This window comes from Cyanistes caeruleus, chromosome 4, assembly GCF_971803275.1.
Source record: "Cyanistes caeruleus chromosome 4, bCyaCae1.hap1.1, whole genome shotgun sequence".
Classification (NCBI taxonomy): Eukaryota; Metazoa; Chordata; class Aves; order Passeriformes; family Paridae; genus Cyanistes; species Cyanistes caeruleus.
Window position 1 is genome coordinate 13,781,063 of NC_141704.1, and position 26,392 is coordinate 13,807,454.

The window sequence follows — 26,392 nt, forward strand, 5'->3', positions numbered from 1 at the left end:
TTCTTACTTTGACGGTGCTGATTGTTACTCAAATTCAAAGGGATCAACAGCTTTTATTATGAAACTGTAACAATCACTGAGCTTTCTAAAGAGCAATGAGACAAGATGCATTTTTCAAAGTGGAGTCAGTGCCACTGACTTAAATGCACATCTTATAAAAGAGAGTAGAGGGCTACGCATGTATTTGTAGCACAAAATAGTGAATTACATCAATATGGGATGCCAAGATACCTAAACTTAGTAGTAAGAATTGTTATTGGCCCAACATTTACTAGCACTCAAGCTGTTTTACACTGCATTTGCTAAGTGACAAAAGTTTCTTTATGAAAGCATTCCAACATCATTACATCAGCAAAACTGGTAACTTGTAAAAGCTTCAAGAACTTGTAAAAGCAAGAATGGGACTGATGAAAAATATGAAATTATTTGGACTGCAAAAGGGCTTCCATATCTATACTGAGGTGAAGTAAACATCTACATTTTTCATAGGTCCAAGTTAGCCAGCATCAAATATATACAATGTGTACCAAGTTAGAGCATTATATTTTTGCTCGCCAGTCATTACAAAACCAACAATTGCCCTCCCAATCTTGTATACAAATGGTTTCAAGAAAGGATTACCTTTAGAACAGTGTCAAGAGGATTCCCAGAATCTGGTCTAATAATAAGTGGTGCCTCTGGACTTCGGGCTTCAATTATATGCCTTAGGTCATCACCCCATATTTTTTCACAAGCATTGTATATGTCATAGCTGTCACTAACCACAGATACAGGCACTGAAGAAAACTGTGTTACTATGTGTTCAAAAGCATCTTTTTCATGATCTTTTCCCCAAGCTGTTATGGTACTGCAAAGGCAATTGAAAAATTCATATTAGAATTGCATTTACATCTCATTCTGTATTTCCTACCAGCAACAGTTCAAGACGACAAAAAGCAGTATGATTACACAACAGCAAAAACTATGTGCTTATCAGCTCTGTGTTGCATGGATTATAAATACACTATATACTAAATAGACTTAATTCAGACAGTTAGGGAACTACAGATGCAAGAACAGAACATCTGCTCTGACAACATCATGCTACAAAATGGAAAGTTGAGAACAAAGCATCTCACCATGTTAGAAAAAATCTAAAGAAGAAAACAGAATTTATTTTCTTTTTTAATAGTGATATAAAACAAATATATACTCATACAGACATTCTTCCAGAGGAATCTCAGAACATTACCCTTGGTGCAAGGCCACAGGCGAGCACATAAACCAGAGTTGCTGGGAGCAGTAGTAAGTTACTGAATGCAGTTGATCTGCAGTGGCTGCTCAGACCAGCTGACATAAGTGACTTTAGTAACTTGTGTCAAAGACCTGAAAATGCTCTCATGCAAAGCATAAGAGTCAGTGGACACGGAATTTTTACCTTTAAAATTCCAGCATTATCTGCTGTGTAGACAAGTCCCAGATCGTGGTAGCAGGGAGACAGACTTTATTTCAAAGAGGTTGGTACAGTCTCAGAAGAGCCCTGCTGACACACCAGGGGCAAGAACCATGCTCACAACACCACCTTGTATTGGAGGTTGTGGAACAGTACAACAATTCTGTAAAAATTTGGTCTCTGGTATGAGACCCTTTTTGTGCATTCACTTGGAAAAGGGTGACTGCAGTCTGTATTTGGTGGTGCAGACTTTAGTCAGAGCAGTTTAAGCTCCCTGCTCTAATGCCACCACTTTAATATGCTGTGCAAAAGACACCCGATCTTGACTCCACGTGTTTTCTTTTGCTTTCATTTAAAAAAAAAATATAGTAGTTTTGGTCATCAGAAGTTTCAGACAAAAACTGTCACAGCTATTGGACAAGCCGGAGTTCTAAAACAGCACTACAGCAATGGTACAGAAAGTTATATGAAGCACTGCTCCTTTAAAGATTACCCCTACTCTACAAGGGCTACTCATGTAAGCCTTTCCATTATCTGTCTTGCAATCCTAAGTGAATACTAACTATTTAGAATCTAAATATTTAAAATCTAACTATATAAATACTAAATATTTAACTGGGTTTTGTGCTCAATATGAAACAACCAACCTTCTTTTATATTCTCATTTCATTGTGTAGACATGCAACTGAGATTCAAGGATTTGCATTCACTCCCAACCTTGTACAGAACAAGGATTTGAAAAACAGTAAGAGCTCTCTCTGTCAAATATCTGAGATCAGTTTCCTGACTCTTAAAAACTCATTCACCATTCTTAGTGATATAGCAAGGATTTACAATTATTAGCTATACTGATGGGAAGCTTGAGAGTAACTGCCTCTTCTGCAGGGAGAACATGAACTGTGAGAGTCCAGAACTGCAACTTACAGAGTTTGTCAATTTATGATTTTATATTTAAAAAAAAAAAAATTGAAGTTCATGATGTGAATCCTCACTATCTATAGACTATAAGCCTTCAAGCTTATCCTAAAAAGACACTGATAAGGTTATGGTTAAAAACATTTAAAACACATTTATAGCTAAGAACAACCATACTACTTATGTGCCCCTAGAACATACAGAGGCATCAATACAGAAATACAGCTTCAACAGCTGGATCAGTCAAGGCTAATACTGAACAGTATAGTTTTGGATACAAAGATGGGTAAGCAAAGAATTACATTTTGTTAAGCTGCTTTTAGAAAGGCTTAGACTAGTATCTTACCTGTGTTCAGCAGCTGGAACAGAATATCCTGGAACTGGATCTTTTGTACCATAGTACTTTTTAATTAATGCAATTCCTGCTACAGTGTCTGTTCCTTTGAAGTTCACCAAGTGAGCTGAAGCTCCTATTCCTGCAGTCTGAAGAAGATGCAACTTTCAGTTTCCATATACAAACACAGAAGCCTATGTCCAGTTACCACCTAGTAATGGTTTGTAACAGCAAGACTGACTCAATTCCCACTTTACCAATATTTTCTTTATTCACTTACACTGGGAAGACAGAGAAAACTTCTCCCAGTCTAGTGCTCACAGTTCAGACATTGTACCCACCTCCATCCCAGACCTCCCCCTCCACAATTAGTCCAAACACCGCACTCTGTGCATTCACAATATCAGAGCAGAACAGGCCCACAGAGGGCAATACAGCCCTGCCACCTCCTCATAGTTAGGAACAATCAGACTTGTTAGACATGCAGTTTTACCTCTTGTGAAGAAACTCCTCTGTAGCCAAAATCATGTAGTTTATATTCCAGTCCTTCCAAGCTGCCAGAAGTCTCCAGCAAATATTTGGCCAAAATCTTTTTCTGCTCTCTAGAGTTTGTAGCCACTGTGATTGGGTACCATGACTGCACAAGAATAGTCTAAAAGAAAATCCATCACAATATTAGGTGCATATTTGTTTAGAGCCTGACAATGCCCACTTGGCATTTAATCAGGCACAAAAAGGTCTATTTATTTTCATTCCCTGTTCAGAAAGTACTGATGCCGCCAACAGTTTGCTTTAGGGCTTAAGTAATTAGCTTTTATAAGGTAGGCAAGGTATTGACCTTCTCAGGAGGTATCACTAGCAAACTAGAGATACACACAGTTCTCCCCATTCTTCTTTTTAATGGATAAAAGTACTGCTGTGAATTTTCTGTGCAATTATTATGATCTCTTGCCAGGCAGAGGAAAAAGGGTTGTGTAAGACAACTCCAGAAAAGAAATAAAGCAGAAAATGAAAGTTGCCAGAGATTTCCCTTAAAACTATAAAGGATTCAACCTTTAATTAAAGTGCATTAATACTTACTTTAAAAAAACATGTTAAATTTCCAAAACTTACCTCAATCCAATTTGTGAGCCAGTAGCACTCTGGATCTGTGTTTTCTACTGTGAAAAGAACATTTCCTCTGGGAATCACAGAGCCCTCAGGAACAGCCTTTATTTCTATGGGAAGATGGCCATCGTATTTCTGTGTAAGAAACACTAATATTGTTAGACAACAGGAAAGATTAGGACCTACAGCCCTTTTATTTAACTGCAATGGATAAAAGACTATGAGTAAATAAAATCTTTCTTCTTCTTAATTTCTTTCAACTCTAAAAATAAACTCACCAGTCCAAATAAATGAAAAAATCTGCATTTATCAAAATAGGACAAAAATCCCATAACTTAAAAACCAGTCTCTTTATCAAAACAAATGATGGTTATCAGTTGTATTCATTGGGCAAATTGAGCCAGGAAAGCTTAAGCATTCTATAAAAATACGTAAGTTCTAACCACAGAAGAAGAAATATTTACTACTCATTTTCTTCAATGCTTTCACATACAGTAATCTAAAAAAAGTTTAGCTACTATCCAGATCTTTAAAAAATCCACTAGTTTTGCTTAGTAAAGATGTGTGCTTTGTTCATTTATTACAGCAGGATCCATTTAATAACTATTTTAGAGAATATTTACATCTCAATTACTCTCTAAACATGAAGTCTCATATTGTAATGCCACTCTCTTGTCAGTCCTTTATCCCCAAAGGACTAAACATTGTGTGAAATATGCTTTTTGAAAAAGAGTAACCTGCAAAAAGCAACTCTACAAGAGTAATTATAACTGTCTGAAGGAGCTCTGCAAGCTGTACTGGCAATACTGAAAATGTTTTGGATGGTAATATATTTTGACAGAAAGCTTCCCATGAGATATCCTGTTAAAGGCAACAAAAAAAAAATCAATTCAGAAAAATTACAGATTCATAAGTAGCATCAAAACATATTTTCCAGTACACAACAGACATCAGAAATCTCATCTACCTTACAGTTTAAAAGTTTATTCAATAATGTAATGACCTGAAGCAAATTGTGTTTATATACCACACAGGGTCTCCAGATTTGAAGATATATGGATTAACTAAAAACAACAAAGCCTTCAAAAAAGCTCAAAATAATTTATTAATGATTCAATAAAGGCAAAAGTATAGTTAAGTGAAAACACACAAACAAATAGATTTCAAAGTTGCTGTAGGTGTTCATTTTGTCCATGGAGAAAAGTAATAAGATCATGCCATGGCTCTGTATTATATCCCTTCACAAAAACTTTGTTTAGACTTGACTTCTACGGTTCAGGGCCTACATCTCTATCACTCATCATTTATTCCTGCCAGCTTCCAGCCTTTACACCAGCCCACTGCTCTCCAGGAAATCCATTCCTTTCTTTCAACCCTTCACCCTATCAGTATTTATCCATTCATTTACTCTCAGTACAAACTGATACATTACATTTCAAATTCATCCTGGCACTTCACTCACACAGCCACTGCACCCTCCACTTTACCTACCACACCTGAGGCATGTGAGCATACACTGAAATTCAGTGAGCAGAAGCAGGGACTCTGTGCATAAAGGGCATACAAAGACTCAAAGAGGACATACAATTCCAATTTGAGAGTCACCAGCATATGAGATCAAAATGATGAGTATATCAGATGAAAATCATGTTTGGGTTGTGTGTGTGTGTATATATATATACACATACACACACAATTTGAATAAGAAAACCTGACAAAGGAATGAACGTACACAGAGGGTATGCAAGAATGCTTATCTTGACTAGACCAAAAGTTGAATGGACTTAACCAAACCACATTACAACTCAGTGAGGACAGACATACAACATCAAAAATTTATTAATTCTGTTTATCCAAAGAGGAATCAAGCTTACTTTAACACAGATGAAAGCAGCTCACAATGTATAATGTAGCTTAAACACAAATATGGATTGAATTCACATTTGCAGTTACTTGAACTGGATGCAAGTCCTCCGCAAACCTCTCCATAACTCTCTCTTAGAAAACTGTGGGCTTGTTTACCTTGCTGCCATTTGCAACATTTAGCTGAAATTCACTCTTCTCTTGCACACCTATGGTCCACCCCAGTGCCAGGATGGCATCCAGATATACTAATAAACCACCATAAATGTACATACAATTAGGGTATCCAGGGAAATATAAATGTAAAGGACTAAAAAAAAGGCTTTCAAATGCCAAAAATACTCACTCACCAGAACCCACAATGAAACTTAGCATTTAATTAATATGCAGAGATTAGTACAGCTCTGATGAATGTCATTAGTCTGAATCTGCTGCTTTTACAGAGAAGAGATATTTGCAATTACTTGAAGTCTAATACTTCTTTAAACAAAAGGGGGAAAAGGATAATTGTGAAAAGACTTAACTTGAAAGGTTTTGTGTGTCAGAAGTGCTCAAGCCTTGCATTTTATAATAAAGTTCAACATTCATATCTCTGAAAAATTTACAAAAAAACAGAACAAAATGTGTATTTTCTGGAACTATTTATACACCTGAGAACTTGTAATGCTTTCTGCATTAGCGTAAAAATTGTAATGATTAGTTGTAATGATTAGTTGTAATGATTAGTTAAAAAATATAAATGATGCAGGCATTAATATTTTTATATAGTGTATATATTTTATATATATTATTTATAGTGTATAAATGATAGACTGAGTGCTGTATCACACATGGAGACCTGCCAACAAGCCTCCACTCACAGGAGCTGGCGGAAGGCAGCCATAAATCCTTATTACCTGCAAAGCCGCATTTTGCATCTGAAAGGATGAAAATTACTTTTCTCTAAGGAATTACAATTATATGATTATTCTTTGACAGCTGCTACTCCCTGTACACTAAATATGAAAAGCTAAATTTATCCAGTCTTTACTATCAAGATAAAAAGGAGAAGCTGTCATATTTTTTCTACGGTTGATTCAGAAATCCTTCACAATGATCTCCCAACTATTTTCACATTTTTTTTTACCTCTAGAATATAGTTCCATCCTTTTTCATTGAAGACATCATCTTGAAAATGCTCCCTATATACTTCTTTGGCTTCCTTGATTTTCTCTTTGGTCACCACTTTACCTGGAGTTTCAGAAACAGATTAAAGCTTAGAAACTTGCAATATTCATCAACTGATAAAATAAATAACAAAAAGGTTCAGGCACAACAAAGTTAACTTTGCCTTCAACAAAGATATGAAGAAAATGTCAAATGCAGAATGTTTAAACCAAACTTCACTTTCATTTATTATATAGATTAGAACGCTCAAGAACCCATGAGGGTAAAATACACTTGTGGTTTGCAGGTGACTCAGGAAAAATTTGAGATCATTACTTTTATGATGGTCAAAAACCAGTCAAGAGGTTTAACAGGAGTGCTTTTCCTAAAGGAACATGTTGATTGTGCAAGTTGGCACATGCAGCAAGGACATATCTAGCACAAGGGTTAAGCTATGCCATTCCAGGGAAAATCTCCATGGAGAGACTTTGCAACCAGCCTTTGACTGACCACTTTGTGATAGGAACCAGCAGACAAATCATGTTATTTGAATAAGCACAGTAACTGCTGTCAGGCCGGTCATCTCCCTTAAAGAACAACCCTCAGTTTGCTAAAGACAAAAGAACCAAAATTATCAAGTGTTTTGATTATAATGGAATTTCAGTCTGCGGTGGAATTGGCAGAGATGTTTATTGGATCGAGACAAAGACATGTAAGACGTATGACTAAAGTTTTCCTTTAAAGCTTGGCAGAAGACAACATGCACTCAGGTCAGAACAGGTGATATCTGTACATAAGGCAAAAAAGATCTTGAACAGCACCAAGGAATTGTCAGATGTTACTCTTAAAATTATTAGTACAAAAACCACTTTCACATGTAGCTACCATACTCAATAATCTAAGCCGAGAGCTGTCCAAAATTTAAGAAAAATTAATATTTAATTTAAGGAAATTTAAAACTATTATTGGTTTACACAGAAAACAAACCAGCAAATACAGAACTGAAGTTAATGTTCAAAATGCATAATGTGTTTTCCATCAAATCTTCTGCTTGTGACTCTATATGCACAGTTTTGGTATCTTTCCATTTGTTTCAATCTTGCCACTGAAGTTGGGACATGAACACATTTTCATTTTTAACACACCATTGGCATAAATAAATATAGTAGAGAGGTATCTGGATTAAGAAGCCAATATCAATTCATAAGGGTGGAAAACTTTCTTCATAATCACATAAATAAGATATTATGCATGTCACTACTTGTGGTATATCAGAATAATTTGGAATTGTTTCAACTATAAGACTACAAGCTTGAGAAATAGATATTTAATTAGAGAAAAGGTCTGGAATTTGAGACAGTTACCTTTTAAATATTTATTCAGAATGTACTGCAAGCCATAAAAAACTGTTTCTTCGTATTTCACTTTCTTTAATTTGGAATTTTCAGTCTTCTTTTCACGACATTCAAAGTAGGAATATACTTTGCTTGTGTTAGGTGGATATTGCTTGTAGTGTGTAACCTACATCAAGAAAAATTTCAGTAAGAACTCAAAACATCACTACAAAGCACAAGAGAAATCATATTTGTACATTAAAGCTTAAAAGTAACTCCCAGATCTTCTGAACTGTGATTATTTATCCATTCACATTCTACACAAGTATTTAGGGAATTTCCAGGTTTTTAACATCCCTCAATTTTAAGTTCAAAAGACTGTCTTCCCTCTGTTATTCTTTGTTTATTTTTCAAGTCTTCTTCCCCAAGTTAATCTCCCCCTTCCCTGATGATTTCATTTTGATTAACTGGGAAAGGCACTGGTGAGGATTTCAAGAGCAGCACTGAACACCAATGTGCCAGGTCAATTTTCATTCTACCACACTTTCACCAAGCCTAATAGCTACAGGAAGCACAAGATTCCATGCCACTAACAAATACCTACTTGTATTTGATTGAAGTTTTGAAGGCCACCATCCCACAGCTCAGATAAAAGTCACCCAGGCTGAAGAAGGCATTGGCAATGGCCTTTACCCAAGTGTCCCATTCCCCATGAGCTGAATGGGTCTCTCAAGCCCTGGTTGCAGCAAAACCAGCTCACAAACCTCTTACTGCCAGTAATGCTGCTAAGATCTACCTGAGATTTGTACCTCCCTACAAAGTTTGCTAGACAGACTTTTTTTCCAAATTTGAAGAAGTTCACGTTCAACGCAAAGGAAGCATGAGAAGTTGCTGCCTGTATTACATGAAAACTGGTCATAACACAAAATGTTATACTGATTTCAACTATTACAGCTTTTCAGAGTTCCTGATAGTAAAACCTACCCAGAAATTTACTTTGAGCAGTAACAGCATTTGAAACAAGTACACTCTAAACACTTAAAACCTTAAACCTACAAAGTTTCATCTCCTAATGTGTAAAAAGCAAACTCCATGCAAAATCCTTAATTCCATATTAAACAAAAAGAATACACAATGACAGAAACTCTGTACTATCGATGTTTAAATTACAGAATATACAAATCAAGGTAAGGCATCCTCAAAGTTGAAGGTATCAAGAGTTTTCTTAAATTATGATGAGAAGTCTCTGAACAAGTCTGTACATTCCATATGGAAAAACTGTTCCTACAGCTGAGAAAGCAACATCATACATCAGAAAAAAACTCAAATGGTGTGAAACTCATGTCTGAATTTTTTTCAAACTCCCATACAGGTTAGAGCATGAATTCATTATACATTTCTTGCCATTACTTACTCCAAATAACCCTTAACGTTTCTAATACCACAAAGAATTGGAAAAGGGATAGTTTTACCACTTCTCCAGTCTTGTCCTGATTTTTTAAATATATCCCTGAGATTTTCAAAGAAAAATATTTGAAGGCTGCATTACCTGTATTCCTAAAACTCTACATTAAAGGATTTTAAAATGACAGTTTTCCTTCTCCTCTCAAATGTCATTTAAATTTAGTATTTCACTCAGTTTGGACAATGAACTACTCAATTGAATTTTTTGGTTCTCCTATACCAGCACAAGGCTGTAATGGTTGTGTTTCCGATGCTGCAAGGAAATATTCAACAAAGGTCAATTTAAAGATCATCCTATTGTCTTTGCTTGTATGATGTTTACAAGGCCCATCAAATCAAACCCAAGCTTGTCATTGCATGTTTTCAGCCCTGACTTCAAACAAAGCATGGCACCACAGGCATTTAATGGAGCACAAACCCATTCTGTTACAATTCCACAGCCACTCAAAAGCAGGATGCTTAAGAGTAGCAATGTTAGACCCAAAGACGAAACCTGGCTTTTAGATTTAGTTCTAGCTATTAATAAATGTCTTGCTTCACAAATTATAACATGTCCTTTCCTAGCTCTATGCAGAATTCCAAGAAGTACATCCCACTGCCAGCTCACAGAAAACTCTCTGCATATCATCACATTTAAAGGAAAAAAAACCCTGTAAAAAAGAAAACACACACACACACCATCCTCTCTTCTTTACTATGGAGCAGACAAAAATAGGCTCCATTTGACATGTCTTTTTAACTAGTGGTATATGAACACACACATATACAAACCCTTTACAAGAAATTGTAATAAATACACTCAAAGAAAAAGATCCTGTAACAAATCCTTAGAATGCTCATACACTATAAAGAGAGTGGGAACTCCTTCCTTCCCACTGGTGCCACCAAGGTAAATTCCAGCAACTTTATGAAAGATTTTGCTTCGTTTTACAACTGGGACGGAACTTTTCAGTTTGTGATTTCGGAGCAAAGGCTCAACACAGAGCCCAGCAGCTGCAAGTGTACACAGATGTCCCAAGACCAATTCTCCAAATGAGTATCTCAATTCCTTGTGGCACACTCCAGAGCAAACCAAAGCAATGCTGCTGTTCTCACCACAACAGTTCAAACCAAACAATGAAAACTGTATCTGCACAAAATAGGATACTCCGGTTTCTTTTTAGAAGTTTAATTGTACAACTTCCCAGCTATAGGTAAGTTACTATATTATAATGAAAATGTATGAAAATGTCTTCAGCTCACATCTTGAAAATATACTCGACTTTGGCAGTTCAAAGGCATCTCCTCCCGCTACATGTTTCTCTCCGTCAAAATGGTTACAGGCCCGAATTCCCTCAGGGTGCACAGTGCACCCACTGAGTTGGTGTCACCATTTCTTACTGCATTTAAGTACATTTCTTTAGGAACTTCCTATTCTAGCTCTGCTTTGAAGCATGATCCCAAAGCACAGTGCTCTGGCTACAAACCAAAACCCAAGAGCTCAAATCAGGCTGAAATGTTAACAGATTTATCATTTATACAGCATACCTGGGGACACAGCTCCTCCTGACTTACCTTGCTGACAGTTTCAACCTAAAAAAACCTCAAGTTTCTCAAACATTGCATCACAGGTTTAGCTGTCTTTTCTGAGGTAAGATTCAATCTTAACCCGAAAATACATACTAACTAGTGTCCAGAAAATATCTACTTCTAGGGATTCAAACCTATATGAAAGTTTTGTGTTTGACAGAAATTTCATTTTATTGATTTAATTGCTTTAAGTACTTGAAGGAGATAAGGAACTAACTTTGCAAGTCACATGCATAGTATTCAATTATAGTCTTCACACATTAAAATCTATTTAAACAGTGAAAATACACATCCCTGGCAATTAAAATATTTACATCTGCACAAACCTTACATCTGTAATTTTAAAGATACTTCTTTTGACATTCCACAAAGCCATTAGTTTTATCTACAAAGCTGAGACATCCTTCTAAATATTACTCAATATTTAAAAGCACAATCACAATCTTAAAAAGTACCACACTTACAAACCATTGGTTATTTGAAAGGGCTTATAAAAAAGATGTAGACACACTTTTTAGCAGGGCCTGTAGCAACAAGACAAGGAGTGATGGTTTTAAACAAAAGGAGAGTAGATTCAGACTAGATATATTAATTTTCTTTTATGATGAAGGTAGTGAAACACTGGAGCAGGTTGCCCAGAGAGGTGATAAATGACCCATCCCTGCAAACACCCAAGATCAAGCTGGATGGGGCTCTGACCAAACCGATCTAGTTGAAGATGCCCTCGCTCACTGCAGAGGGGCTGGACTAGATGGCTTTTGAAGGTCCCTTTCAACCCAAACTATTCTTTGATTCTACGTTGTATAGGTGTGTGAGAAGTTAAACACAAGACTCACAGCCCCTGCTGAGTTATCTGGCCATCCGTTTTGCTACCAAGCCCTCAGAGAGGGCACCATACTTACCAGGACTATCTGCCCTCAAAATGTCACAGCAGCTGATTGTATTAACTGTCATTTCTAGGCTCCTACAACATGGGGAAATAATACCCATCTGCCATACTGGTGGTCAGGAGGTTTGGCATGTAGTGAAATGCTTGGTGGTAAAAAACAGTGTGAAAGAAGATCAAGGTCTAGGAGTGGGAACAGGTCACAGACGACACAAAGAATGCCACTGAAAACAAAACAGAGCAACAAGAAAAAGCCCGACACAATGCTGTAAGGCACTTGGATGATGAAAACTATGCTTCAAATAATGCCTCTTGTTGATCTTTCCTTCTTGCCAGTTGAAGACTTGCATCCTTCTGTATCCTGAAGGAGAGTAGAAAGAACAACCAGAGGAAATGTACAATATTTGAAATTAAATTTTATGTGACTTAGACATTGACACATTATTGATAACTCTGTGCTTTCAGTTAGGGGATGACAGAAGCAGGACTTGTACAGATGAGCTCTTGATAAGTAGGAGTGACTATAAAGTCAATTGGAAACTCCTTCTCTTCAGGAAGAAAAAACCCCTAACCAACAAACAGAAATGCAAACAAAAGCCTCTCCTGGGATTAAGAGACCCTTACAAGAAAGCAACTCTCCCAAGTATCTTCAAAGGCCTTTTGATGTTTAGTTCAAAGGCTCAGGTTTAGGTTTAGTCTATAAAACATATGACAAACAGCCTTGGAACTACTACCTACAAGATTATGTACTATGACTGAAATAGAGCACTTTTATTGCAGTTGTGATAGCTCCTTATTAAATTTAATGCCAATAAAGGCATATTCTGAATTAAGAATACTTCCACAAGGACTACATCCATTTAAGTAAATCAAGTATTTTGAGGAAAAAAGAATGAAGCACAGATTGCATTAAGATCATCTATCAAAAAAAAACCACCCCAAACATTAAGAGTTAAATTTTAAGAAAAAGGAATTAATGGGTGTTCATCATAAAATAGGGCTGGCTGAGGTAAAAACCACATTTTTCTAAGCTAGATGAGAAGATTTTTGACATAAAAATATAAATATTCTTATAATCTACAAGCTTTGTTGTACAAGATATTGCAATGAACTTACTTTAAAGTTATTTAAGCCTATATAATTCAACCATTTGAAAACACGGGAACAACAGATGGGACATGAGAAGTCAGGTGTGGCCAAACTCTCCATCAGTAATTCCTGATACTCACTTAGGTCAGATGCCAACATGAACCATCAGAACTTCCACTGTCTACAGTGAAGAAAGCAAACCCCCAAACATCTACCCAGCAGGATCTTGCCTGCACTGTAACTCTCATGTGATTCAGATGATGCCAGTTCAAATAAGACAGTATTTGAAATTTCTGGAGCTATTTTGAAAAATCCCTAGTACAAAATGGGTACAGAACAACCTGGTCACCGACCCCATGGTGCCACACAGCCATGAAGAGTCAGAGGGACAGGTGGCAGGTAAGCCAGAAGTAGCACAGCCTGGGCCCCTGTAGGTCTGCAGCACAAGTGCCTGAAGCACAGGCTTGGTCACTTTACTCCAAGCCTTGATCAGCAAGATATACTCAGGGGATCCTCACCCCCCAGTACACCTTACTGAGTTAGACAATTTTAATGAAGTGGTACTGCTGGTATTTACACTGGGAAGACTTCTGCAAAGCACCCCAAGACCTCCATGAATTGTGGTATTACATATTATTTGCGAACATTGTGGAAAGAGGTCATGGTATGAAATACTGCTTTACCTAAACCTTTAGGAGATTTAGCCAAGGGAGCAGCTAAAAGCAAAGTTTGCCAACAACCTACATGGAAAACAACATTATTAGCAACACCAAGGAGATGAACCAGGACTTAGGAGCAAAGGGACTGCTCTATCAGATACACCTCACTGAGATAACTAACAGCAGTTAAAAGGCATTGTGACCCTCTTCAGGAAAAAACCCAACACAACTGTGATTAACAGTTATATTAAACAGGGATGCTTTGGTAGCATCAAAAGCAATCATTGCAAGGAATGCACACCACAACAGTGGAAATGAAAACCAAACCAAAGGCTAGTATGGTTAAATGATAAGTTTATTTAAACAAGAGAGGAAATATCAGAAGAATCAATCTTTAATAACTCAAGAGAAAGGGCACCCAACAACAGCAGGTAAAGAGCAAGACATTTTTAAGTGAGTTTAAAAAAAAATAAAAATCTATCACTATTATATATATTATATACATATAGAATCACTATATATATATTATATAATCACTATTTTGATTATATGAGCTTCAGATTAACATAGAAAAAAAAAGCCTTAGGGAGACTCTAGACCCCGTATTAAAATGCATAAGATTGAGACAACGTTTAAGAATCAAAGTGAGAATATTGGGAGATATTTGCTTTTATGGGAGATGAGAGAGGTAAGCTAATGAAGGTTATGACTGAATGATGACCTTGTACCACTTCTAATGTCTCTGTATTTGATTTTTATTCTCATATTCTTTCTATATGCATTGAAAAATAAGAGGATCAGAGGCAAGAGAAAAAGAAGATAAGAGATCAGTCAGTACTATGAAAAATAAGGAAATCATATGCAAGCAACTGAATTCCTATGGAAGCTGCACATTATCAGTTGAGATGCTATATATTACCAGGTCCACATTCATTTAAAACACAAGATCAAGTGTAAGCACTAGAACTGAATGTAGTCTAAATTTCTCAGAGAAAATACAATGCTTAAAAACAGTTACATTTTGCAATAGTAGATTACTTTACCACTAAAGATTTTCATGGTTTTTGTTGTGGTTTAACCCCAAGTGGCAACCAAGCCCTGACTGCCACTCACTCACTCCTCCCACTGGGAATTACAAAGGTAAAAGTGGAAAGCCCATGGATAGAGACAGTTTAACAGGGAAAGCAAAACTTCTCTGCACGTAAGCAAAGCATAACAGGGAATTCATTCATCACTTCCCATGGGCAGGCAGGTGTTCAGGCATTCCCAGAAAAGCAGGGCTCCAGCCCATAGAGCAGTTACTGGGGAAGACAAATGCCACTATTCCAAATGTTCCCTCCTTTCCTCCTTCTTCCCCCAGCTTTATACGCTACGCATGTCATGTGGTATGGAATATCCCCTGGGTCAGCTATCCTGGTGTCCCCTCCCACCTCCCTGTGCACCCCCAGTCTCCTTGCTGGTGGGATGGTGTGGGATGACCTTGTGCAAGTACTGCTCAGCAAAATCAAAAATATGCCTGAATTACCAGCATTGTTTTCAGCACAAATCCAAAACATAGCCTCATACCAGCTACTAGGAAGAAAATTTAACTCTACCTCAGTCAAAACCAGGAGTTTTATATCCAAGATTATCATAAAAGTGATGACAAAATGCCTTATGTTTACTGTTTACACATTTGTGACTAGTCAGCTGTACTACTGCACATGCTGCTGTAAGTTTCCTGCTCCTTAACGAAAAAGGAAAAACATTTACCTTTCCAACACTGAAAGCTGCAATGATTCTAAAAGGGGTTGCTTCTCATAAATTTCAACATTGTCTGAATACCGTACAGTTGCAGTGCTCCTTTCAAGTGATGATGTCTTGGGGTTTGTAACAGGACCATGTGACTGCAAATCAAAACTTGGAAGATAATGAATGTAGAAAGCATGAGGCTTGCGTCTTACAAGGAGTGTCGAGCCAAAAGTTTCAGATGCTTTTCTACTGGCAGAATTACAGGAGATAAGAGAACGCATTCACACTCCCACCACAAGGTTTTAATTAAGGAAAAAAAAAAAATATATGGGCTCCCATAAAGAATATTTTGCAGTCACTAAGTACTAGTCAAAACCAGTAGGCTAAAGAGTACTCATGTCTCTTCCTCACATACCTCTATCCTTCTAAATAAAGAATATACAGGCTGTCAGAGCCTAGAATAAACACACACTCACGTGAAGTGCTTCAGAAGTCAGTGCTCTCCTACATCTATGCAGAGTAAAAGAAGTCATTGGAAGTGACAAATATTTAAAATTCAACATGTAAGGCATACAAAGTTAAAACATGTATTTTGGGTTTCCTTGAAGCATCCAGAAAGAAATTAATTCTGAAACAGATCTCATTTACAGTCTAGATAGCGAGTCAGCTCCTCCTAAGAGGTAATTGCATGGCAGCTTATTATAGCTATCAGCTTAATTACGAAACATGCCAAGCAACAGTAATAGATCTCATTGGCAAAAGCAAAATAAGCTATTATTACTCCAGCAAACAAGGTTCAGTCAATAACCTTTTCCCACTTGCAGCTCATGATCCATCCAACCCAGGCCTGGTCCATGCCACTCACAGCTGTCTTCCCACTGAACACCACAGCTCTGCCAAGCTGATCCTCTCAATACAGTTTCAGACTACTTATATGCTGGAATATTTCTTGCCTGTGCAGAAATAAACAAACATAGGCTAAACAGAACACTGGGAATCAAAGAGAGAAAATGCAGAGGAAGTGAGTCAACGATGTCAGACCAAGGAGGCACTGGGGGGCATGGACCTTTTCACTGGGGAAGGACAGAGAGCGAATAGAACCCTACTGTCACAGAGCGGCAAGATTGCTATAGGGTATTGTATAATCTATATATAGCTAGCTATATATATGTAGCTATAAAAATTGTGTCTTGCTATAGACCCAAGACTAAGACATCATGCAGCATGAACAGTGATTTTCAAGAAGCCTGCTGGTACCCCCTCACTTGCAGCTTTCTCTCAACAAGGACTTTGACTTCAAATACTTCCCCTTTTCAGTAATACCAAGTCATTAGCAGAAAACTTCACTAATAAAAATGCCATTGCTATATTACACATAAAGACAATGAAGTTCCCCAGATAACACTGCATTGATGAATTTCTTGAGAGTCTCATGATCAGAAGAATTAAAAAGACTGCTGTTACTTATCAGCATGTTGCATACACACCATACCATATACCCATGCCCAGCCTCTGAGGGGATGGCATATAATTCCCAGCATATAGGAGGAATTATACTTTTGGGGGATTTGTAAAAGCTTAAGAATATGGAACAAAGTACACAGGAAGAAGAATCTAAGTGATGTAAAAACATTCATCTTGCTATTGGGTTTAGAGATAAGCTGTATAATTTGAAGCCCAGCCTCAAAATCCTGGAGCATTGTACAATTGTGTAAGCTCCAACCTATACCGGAAACTCGGTAGTGGAACCTGAGCATATTCACCTACTGGGAACTACTCCTGTCTAGAAATATTCACTTTATTAGCAATCAGCATGATACTCAGCAGGTTTTCAAAAAAACTTTTAAGATTTTGAAACTGAGTATTTGATAATCTCTATTATTTAAGAGGAAATGTCCTATGATGCACGTACAGACAGGAAAATAGTGTAGAAAGAGGGGAGGCTGGATTGGTTTTCAACAGACAAATCTTTGCCTACCAAATGACTTTGTTTCTGAAATTGTATAGGCACTAAACCAGTAATGAGTTGTCTTTTCACCCCAAATTTCCAACTGCAGCAATAAAGAACTGGGACACTGGAGCTAGTATTCAAACTAACGAGTTGTAACAGATATGACCCTGAGATACCACAACCTTTTTCTGATGGACAACTGCCTAAGCTAGGGTTGTATGGCTCAGAATGGTCTGCAAGTATTTTTTCTTTCATGGCTGTTTATTTCTATGTGATTTGTCACTACCATTAGTTTGTATGGACTGGCATCTATTGCAATTGGATCACCATGCAAATTTCTGAGCTGATCCATGGTTTTTCTCAGTCTAAATGTTATGTACAGACAGTTCTGCACACAAATAGGTGCTACAGTTGTGGATACACCAGAACTATCTGAAAAAAAAAAAAAAAAAGGAAAACTCCCCAATCAACTCCCATTTTTATTTTAATTGCTAGTAAGAGTGTTTGGTTACTCCTGTAAAAAGCTTGACATTGCAAACTACCAGATATTTTAGCTCAATTTGACTGAAAGTGCTCTCACTAAGTGTGTTTCATTGATTAGGAAACAACAGTATCATCCAGGGAGAAGATAAGTGGTATTTGCTCATATTACTTAACAAGATAAAAGCAGCTACTTGTTTAAGCATTGTTCAGAGACACTGGAGTTCCTAAGATTTAGAAAAAAGCCCATGGAAAGACAACTTGAACAGCCCTAACAAAACAATTGAAGGGGGCAACTGTTCTAAATATAACACAAAATGTTCCTAGCTGCAACGGAAAACCTCCTCCAAATTCGGTTTTAAACTGAAAAAAAAAAAAAAAAATCACCTCAGGCCTTTATTTGACCTCATTAAGATTTCTACCATTCCTGGAATGTTTCCAAGTCATCTATACTATGAAACAGCAAACAAAACAGAAGCAAACTGGTTTTACGTCACTCCAATGCGCTGCACTACCAGCAATCCTTAAGCACACCCAGAGAATTTAGAAAAGGTAGTGTGCAAATTAGATCTAAAGTAGATACTGTTTAAACCCAGGCCTGCAGCATTTAATGTGATTAGTCTCAGACACGGAAAAAAGTGTATCTTCCATATCTGAATAAGTTAGATAACCAACACTTAAACCTAGTTCATAAAGAGCACTGTAGCCAGATTACACCCTGAATGGAAGCAGCTTTGCAAGCCTTCAGTCACAACGTCAGGGTGCCCTGACTGAGCTGCTCCAAGATTTAAAAGAATCTTCCCACCTTCCAAAACTCCCTTCCACAAACAGCAACAAGAACTGATACCTTTCTTTAGTCTTTATGTAACCTATAGTAATAATAATGAAATAGTAATAATAATATCACAAGTCAGAAACTGCAAGTTTGTACTTTGGTAGTTACTCAGTAACAAGACCTGGTCACAACACGGGTTTTGCTTTTCCAACTTCTCTGTCCAGAAGTACCCTCATCCCTAATACTCATCCCAGCAGCCCAATGCTCCAAGAGCTAAGACACAACAAATGCTTTACAACGATAACCAGGACTGTTACTCTAGTTTTGTTTAGGCCATCAAAAACCCCGTCGACATTGCAATGCAGCTCCTGAAGGAGCTGAGTCTTCCAGCCTAGGAGAGGCCGGGCACACGTGTCCAGCCGGGCGGGGGGAGTCCCACGCTGGCTCTGCCCAGGATCCGGAGGCTGAACGTTTGCTCGGGCGCGACGGGGCAGCACTTCGGCCCGGGCACACCGCCCGCGAGGCACGCCAGGAGCTGCCGGGTCAGGAACCAGCGGGTCGGAGCGCGGACAGGGCACCTGCACTTTGCCACTGCTGTCAGCAGCACTATTTCCAAGAAACGAAGGGAGGGCCGTGCAGTGCGACTCTCGCCCCTGAACCCTGCCTAGCGAACGTGACACCGCAGCGGCCGGGAGCTAAGCACAGGGCTAGCAAACACGTATTTTGCGCCAGCCGGTTCCCGGAGCGCGCTGCATCACCGCCAGGCACACAACCGCAGGCAAAGCGGCGCGAGTGGAGCAAAGCGGGAGGGAGACGGAGCGATTGCTCCACGGCAGCGACATGCGCGCCCTCTCCGACCCCGGCCAGGGCGGGAGGCGGACGATGCTCGGGGCCGGGCGGCCCCCGCCTCCCGCGTGCCCGCCATGGCCGCCCCCCGCCCAGAGGCGGCGGGATGGCGGCGCCCACCCCGCCCGCTTTCACTTTCTTTTCTGGCCCCGCCGCCCGCCCCCCCGGCTGCGCGACCCCGGGCACCTCGCGGGGAGCGGCTCGAGGCTGCCGGGGGCGAACGGGGCAGCCCCGGCCGGGCCTCCGCCGTCCCCCCGGCACGGACCGGGTGAGGCCGGGTACCCTCCCGGTCGCCCCGGAGAGTCTCCCAGCCCCGGCCGGGCGGGCAGGGGGCCGGTGGCGGCGGGGCCGGCCTCGCTCGCCGCCCCGCGGATAGCGCTCCCCGGCGGGTCCGGTGGCCGCAGAGGTGACCTCCTCTCTCCCGCCCGACTGTCCGTGCCCACCTTGTAGGAGTCTGTGGCGAGGAGGATGTTGAACTCGGTCCCCGCCGCAGCGCACTCCATGTCGCCGAGCCCCGTGAGGCGCCGCCGCCCGCACGGACAGGACCGGGCTGCGCCGCCACCGCCGGCGCTCGGAGCGGGGGGAGCGCGGAGAGAGGGGGCGGGGCGGAAACACGGGATCGCGGCCTGGGCGGGCGCGCGCGGGGACGCTGATTGGCTGCGCCGCCCTGCCGCCGAGGGCGGTTCCGTGACGTCACCGCGCGGAGGGCCGCGGCCGGGGCGCCGGGGGGCTCTGATTGGTCCCGCTGGCGGTCGGTGCAGGGGGAGGGGCGGGCGGGGAGCGTCCCGCGCCGCACGTTCTCTTTCATTGGGGTCTGGGCGGGGCCGGCTCGGTGACGTCACCGCGCGACTCGCGAGCGCCCTCTGGCTCGGCCGGCGGCGCGCGCTCGGCTGAACGGACGGTGGGGCCGCGGCGGGCGGGAGCGGCGCGCGCGTGCGCGTGGCCCGGTTTCGGTTCTCGGCAGCCGCGGTTCCGAGAAGGGAAAGCACCGGCACCGGCACCGGCACCGGCACCGGCACCGGCACCGGCACCGCGGGGGGACCTCCACCCGCACTCACATCCGCACCCTCGCCCGCACCTGCTGCCGGCCGGGCCGAGCTCCAGGGAAGCCGCTGCACCTTACGGTGCCTCTTAGCAGGGACTGCGGCTGATGCCCGTATGGGAAGGGACCGCCCGGCCCCCCAAGGCGCCCAGGTCTCCATCCACCTCCGCTGCCGACGTTCGGCACCCGCTGCCTGGTGGGAGAACATAACACTTTTTGACACAAAGTACTTCTGAGCCTTCTTTAAAGTTGATGTTGACCATGGATTACGTATAAAGTTACACCTGCTTCCCAAAAGCTTTCTTTTATACTCGTTATAATTTTTAGTCAAATTCTAATTGGAGTAAATACTTGAGGTTTTGGAATCGTATTTATCTGGTGTTGGAATGGAGGAGGAAGAGGAGGCTCGGCTGGCTTTATCGCTCTGCCAGCAGCCGGCAGGGGGTGTAGCCGGGTGGGGGCCGCGTTCCTCTCCCAGGGAATGGGGGAAGAGTGCACGGCCTCAGTCTGCACCTGGGGAGGTTCAGGTCGGGCATCAGGAAGAATTTCTTCCCAGAAAGGGTGGTTCGACATCGGAATGGGCCGCCCAGGGAGGTGCTGGAGTCACCGTCCCTGCAGGAGCTTGAGGAAAGACGATGTGGCACTCGGTGCCATGGTCTGGTTGGCACAGTGGTGTTTGGTCAGAGGTGTTTGGGCTTGATATCTGAAAGGTCTTTTCCAGCCTAATGGATCCTGTGAGTCCGTGAATTGTTCTGAGACGAGAGAACACTCTTTTGGAGCAAGTAGCAAATACAGTTCCTGTCACAGCCGTGGCCCATCCACAACTGGAAGATGGTTGTCTCGCTCTCTGCTAATCAGGCATATGGAAAAATAACTAACTATTAACAATGTTACTCTACTGCATTAAAAAAAGGAAAGCTGCTCAGTTAGCCTTTTCTGTAAAACCACTAGTGAAATAAAACTGACGTTGTTCTTTGATGAGACATAAACCCAAAAATTGTGCAACTGCTGTTTATTGATATGATTCAGAAACATTTGGTTTCACCAGTCAGATTTTGATATAAATGAGAATGTCCAAAAAAACTGCAAAGAGTAAGGTTAGGAATGAGAATGTATTTTTGACATTGTTCTGTCTAGATCCTGGTGTATCCATAATATCCCTGTGAGCCACATTAATTTGATTACCCTTGTGAGTCCCTGTGATACCCTCAGCATGCTCTTTCCATGAGAGAAAAGGACCAGTTTTATAGGTATAAATATATATATACCTTGCCCAGAGAGGCTGTGGGGTTTCCCTCGCTGGAGATACTCAGGAACCATCCAGTCACAATCCTGTGCCATGTGCTCTAGGCTGGCCCTGCCTGAACAGGGAGGTTTGACCAGACACCTGCTTTGCCCCCTTCCATCTCTACCTGTTCTGGGAAACTACTTTTATTCGTTTTCTTAGGAGGGAAAGCGTTTCCCTAGAACAGGAAAAGGTCTGTGAAGAAGTTGGAAACATTAGGAGACTCCATCTATGAGGAGTTTGCCAGCTTGTTTGAGTGCTGTTTTTCAACAAAATCTGCAAATAGCAATGGTAATGGCTGTTATTGCTATTAGCCACCGTGAACTTGCAACTAATTCTTGTCTTAGATTTTCTACTTGCTTTTGTTCAGTCTCATGGACACAAAGCTATCTTTTTATCTTAACTTCCCCATCAGAGCAAAAAAATTTGAAATTTCCGTTTTCTTTCTAAGGTTTCTCTGTAGCTCTTCCTCCTTTTATCTCTGTCTTGTTTGTTGCTGCATAGACAACCCAGTCTGCTCTCTTCCACTGGCAAAACTTGTCTAAAAGTGCTTGCTAGTTTAGAAAGCTACTCTAATTTTTCCACATCCTCCTTAAATAAAAAAAAATTAAAAAAATTCTGAAATTGTCTGGACTTAACTCTTCCTTAGTTCGTTCTGAGGATTCCTTTTGTGGAGTGTCCCATCAATGTGACAACACAGTCATGGGATAATTTGAAATTATCTGTATATGCAAATATCCCATGTCACAAAACTTTCTTCTGTGGTGTCACATCAGGATTTTGCCCCTTAACACATCCTTTATCTGTGTTATCTGTTCTTTTTCATGGTGAAATTCCTCTGCTGCAAGGGATAAAGCTTAATTTATTTCTTTTTAATTCTGCTGTTGTATAAAGCTGATTAGTAAAAAGAAAAAGTTATTTTATCAGATCAGTCTTTTATCTAAACCTTAGCAAGAAATTAGAAAAGTCAGAACAGTACTACAGGGTTTGTTGTGGTTTTGGTTTTTTTAAATGACATTCTCACTACAGAATTCTGCTGATATATCTTCAAGCCTTCAGTAGAATAATTAATGATGATTTGCTCAGACAGAATTTTTGTCAGCATCTTGTTCCCCCTCCTGCTGGCTCTTTCTGGTATCTTACATTGTGCCAGAGCTTGAATAATGATTTAATTTAGCTCATATGAATGTATCTTCAGCTATATCTATAATGAAATATTGTAAATTTAGAGCATTTCAGAGTATTAATAGAAAATGGTACTATGCTAAACAGAACTATGTTAAATCACTATTGGCTGGTGAGGAGAACATATTTTAAGTTTGGAAAAAATTAAGCACAACTGTTGCAGCAGTAGATGGTGGGAGTACTGTTACAATGTTGAAAGAGAAATAATCCTGGGAGATGAAAATACTTGATTTCTCTGCTGTATCTGTCCTCTATTATCTGCAAAACTGACTTTGGACTGTTGAACTAGCTTGTTGAAATCAGGATTTGTAATGTATATGGGGCTTAACTTCTCCCTCCAGAAGGAACGACACCAAGAAATAGTGTTCTTCAATTTATATGCAAGATCAGCTAAATTGTTTCGGATACCATTTGCCTACAGACAGAGTTGGGGTTCTTCAACAATTTTCCTTTGGCATGTGAGAGATTTTTAGATGTACTTGTTTAGGTATTTTTAATAAACAAAGGTCTAACGGTAGCTTTAATAAATTCATATTAATCCAGGGTCATATTTTGTTCCTTGGGGATTTCTGATAATAATTTCTATTCTGTGTAGCAGAATTGTGAAGTCAGCATTTTATGATTATAAAGCCCATAATGTGGTCTCCTGCTGTGTCTGGAGGAAAACTATCCTGTAAATATATTCTCAGGTTGATGTCTTTGGAAGTATGCAAGGGCAGTCAAGATGGATATTACACTATATCTTCAATCACTACTGCAACACTTGATATTTATTTCATCTGTCTGTGAGAGTCCTGTCACCACTGCTGTGACTGGAATTTCTTCACACACCGTGATTATGTACAGGGCAAGAATTTTCCTCTTTAGTGTTTCTGGCTCTTTTGGTTGTTACTTCTGAGCCTGAACAAATCCCCTGTGCACCCTTTATCTGGGTGATAATTCCAAGGCATATTGACACATTGAATGTCAACATTGTTTCTTAATACAGTCACTTTTCTTTTCAGATATGCTGGCAAAAGGGTGGGATTTTAAATGTGCTTCTTTGTGTTTAGGTACATGTGGTGGTGTTTAAGCTTACAATTTTTGCAGCAGGTCCATTGGTGCCTGATGGCACTTGGATTGGTAGCCTTCCAGACTTGCTGTGAGACTTCTTGCCTTGACTTTTGGAAGAGTTGAATTTCAGATTATGGTGATGGCTTTGTATCACACCACATAAATTGTTATTTATTGGTATGCGTTGCATAACCATTACTGAGGTGTTTGCATGTTCTTCAGAGAGTAACAGAAGTTCAGCCACTTCATTGCTCAGAGTATTGTAAAGCTGAGATAGCTTGAAATTGCTGTCACACAGATGGGTGAAACGACACAGGACACCCTGAAAATTGCTGTTACAAATATGCCTTACTTGTTCTGAATTGGCACTGGGGATCCAGCACAGTTTACCACTTCTGGCTGTGTCCTGAGATGCCTCTACTGAGAGCCACTCAGGTGGACCTGCTGTCTCTTTTTTCCATGTTGAGATCTCCTCATGAGCTGGGTGACAAATAAATGTTGCTCATGGGTATTTGGGTGCATCTGTCTAGCATCAGCTTGGATCAAGGAACACCCTCCTGAGCAGGAACTTGCTGAATCTAATGCAGCTTTATAAAGTTAAAGGTACAAGTCTCGCATTTCTGGGTTTTCTTGGTTTTGTACTGTGGTTGAGATATGCAATTGTATGGAGATGGCTTGGGTTGGTAAAGCTGGTTCTTTATGTCCCAGGTCATATAAAAATGGCAAAGCTGCTTCCTGAACTGACACCAAACACTGTGTAATGTTTGTGCAGCACTGTGCTGAGCCAATAAACTTTGTAATAGTAACCTCTGAGCTATACTGAGTGTGTCCCTGGCACAATTAATGTGCAACTAAAATAAGCCTCTGCAGCTGGTCGAATGATGGCTGTGGAGTGTGGCATGTAGTGCAGGAAGGGAGCTGACAGGAATATTAGACTCAGTCACCTGTACTTTGTCCACACACCGAGATTCCCAAACATCCAAACAACTGAGTTTCTTTTCCTTTTGAATCAAATCAGCACAAAGTATTTTCTCTGCCTCTCAAACCAGCTATCCTCCACTTAATTACAGTGATGAGTATCAGCTTGGTCAAATAAAGTAGAGTTCGTCATAATGAATGCCTCTGGCTTTTCTAGGAAAAAGAATGAAATATTTCCAATATATTTATTTCAGAATTCAGATATATTTCTAAATTGTTTCTTCAGCAGTGTTTGGCCAATGCAGAATTTGTGATGTTCTGTCATAGTGTGAAGATTTTACTGCTGTTTATCTAGAGTTATGTTTATAATTTAATCAGTGTTTACTGCTCTGGAGTAAATGCTGACTCCTCTGGAGCTGAGAACGTTTCTAGTTATGTGTTTATCACCTGATGTGTGGGCTGATTCCAACCAGAGCCCCTGCACTAACACAGTTACAACAGCAACCACAGTGTCTGCAGGGCATAATTGAGCTTTGTGTGTTGGAGGGATCAGAGACCTGGAGCTAAACTGATTGACTTCTGTTTCGTATTTCACAACACACAGTGTGTACTCAGACAAGAGAGACAGATACACAGTTGTGTGTCCAGGTGAAAATACAAGGTTGACAACACTTTTGCAGCACATGTAAAGTTCAACCAAGCTGCCACAGTTATGTCTGAGGATCAAATGCCACCTGTCCAGTTTAGAAATACAGAAGATGACTTTCTAATGATTCAGATCTCCATTTTCATTCTAGCAAGCTGAAGGTTCTATTTTCTTCATTTGATTTGTGCCTTCTGTGAAGAAAAAAAGCCAAAAAACCACAAAAACCCAGAACTCCCTAGAAACACCAATTACCCAGAGTTTCTTTTTATGATGAGTAGACAGCATGAAAGATTATACATATTTACTGATTGCTCAGTTTCTGTAATATTCATGCTGGCTTTATGCAGGAGAATACTTGAAGCAAAAAAAGATAAATCAACACATTTGTAAAATGCAGTAGAGGGACAGAGTGGGCATTCTGCTACAACCCATCAGTTAGAGGAGTTACAGTTTCACAGTTTAGGACATCAGCCACTGTCCTGCCATGAACTTCAGCCTTGAACTGTTTTTTTCTCTGGGCTTGTGTTAACATGCTCAAACACTTTCTAGTTCAGCCTGATCCCATAAAATGCAGTGGTATTTCAGTAAGCTGCTACGGACTATAGTATGCTCAGGATCTTGCGCACTGTGTCTTTAAAGAGATGAGCAGGAAGAAACTGAATAATTTATTTATGCTCACTCA

The 26,392-nt window shown here is 40.3% G+C and overlaps 1 protein-coding gene across 2 annotated transcripts in view; it reads right to left on the reverse strand.

Moving 5' to 3' along the window:
* The window catches only part of NAMPT (nicotinamide phosphoribosyltransferase), a 34,802-nt gene extending 10,674 nt beyond the window's left edge, over nt 1–24,128 (reverse strand). The window contains exons 1-7 of one of the 2 annotated variants that reach the window (XM_086886759.1): nt 20,025–24,128; nt 8,162–8,318; nt 6,778–6,881; nt 3,795–3,923; nt 3,175–3,333; nt 2,694–2,830; nt 622–847 (exon numbers count right to left, since the gene is read on the reverse strand). In XM_086886759.1, coding sequence (XP_086742885.1) covers nt 622–847; nt 2,694–2,830; nt 3,175–3,333; nt 3,795–3,923; nt 6,778–6,881; nt 8,162–8,318; nt 20,025–20,831 — 1,719 coding nt within the window. In that variant the 5' untranslated portion in view covers nt 20,832–24,128. The remainder of the gene's footprint in view (nt 1–621; nt 848–2,693; nt 2,831–3,174; nt 3,334–3,794; nt 3,924–6,777; nt 6,882–8,161; nt 8,319–20,024) is intronic. The other variant, XM_086886760.1, reaches the window with a different exon arrangement.
* Between the last annotated feature and the right edge of the window lie 2,264 nt (nt 24,129–26,392).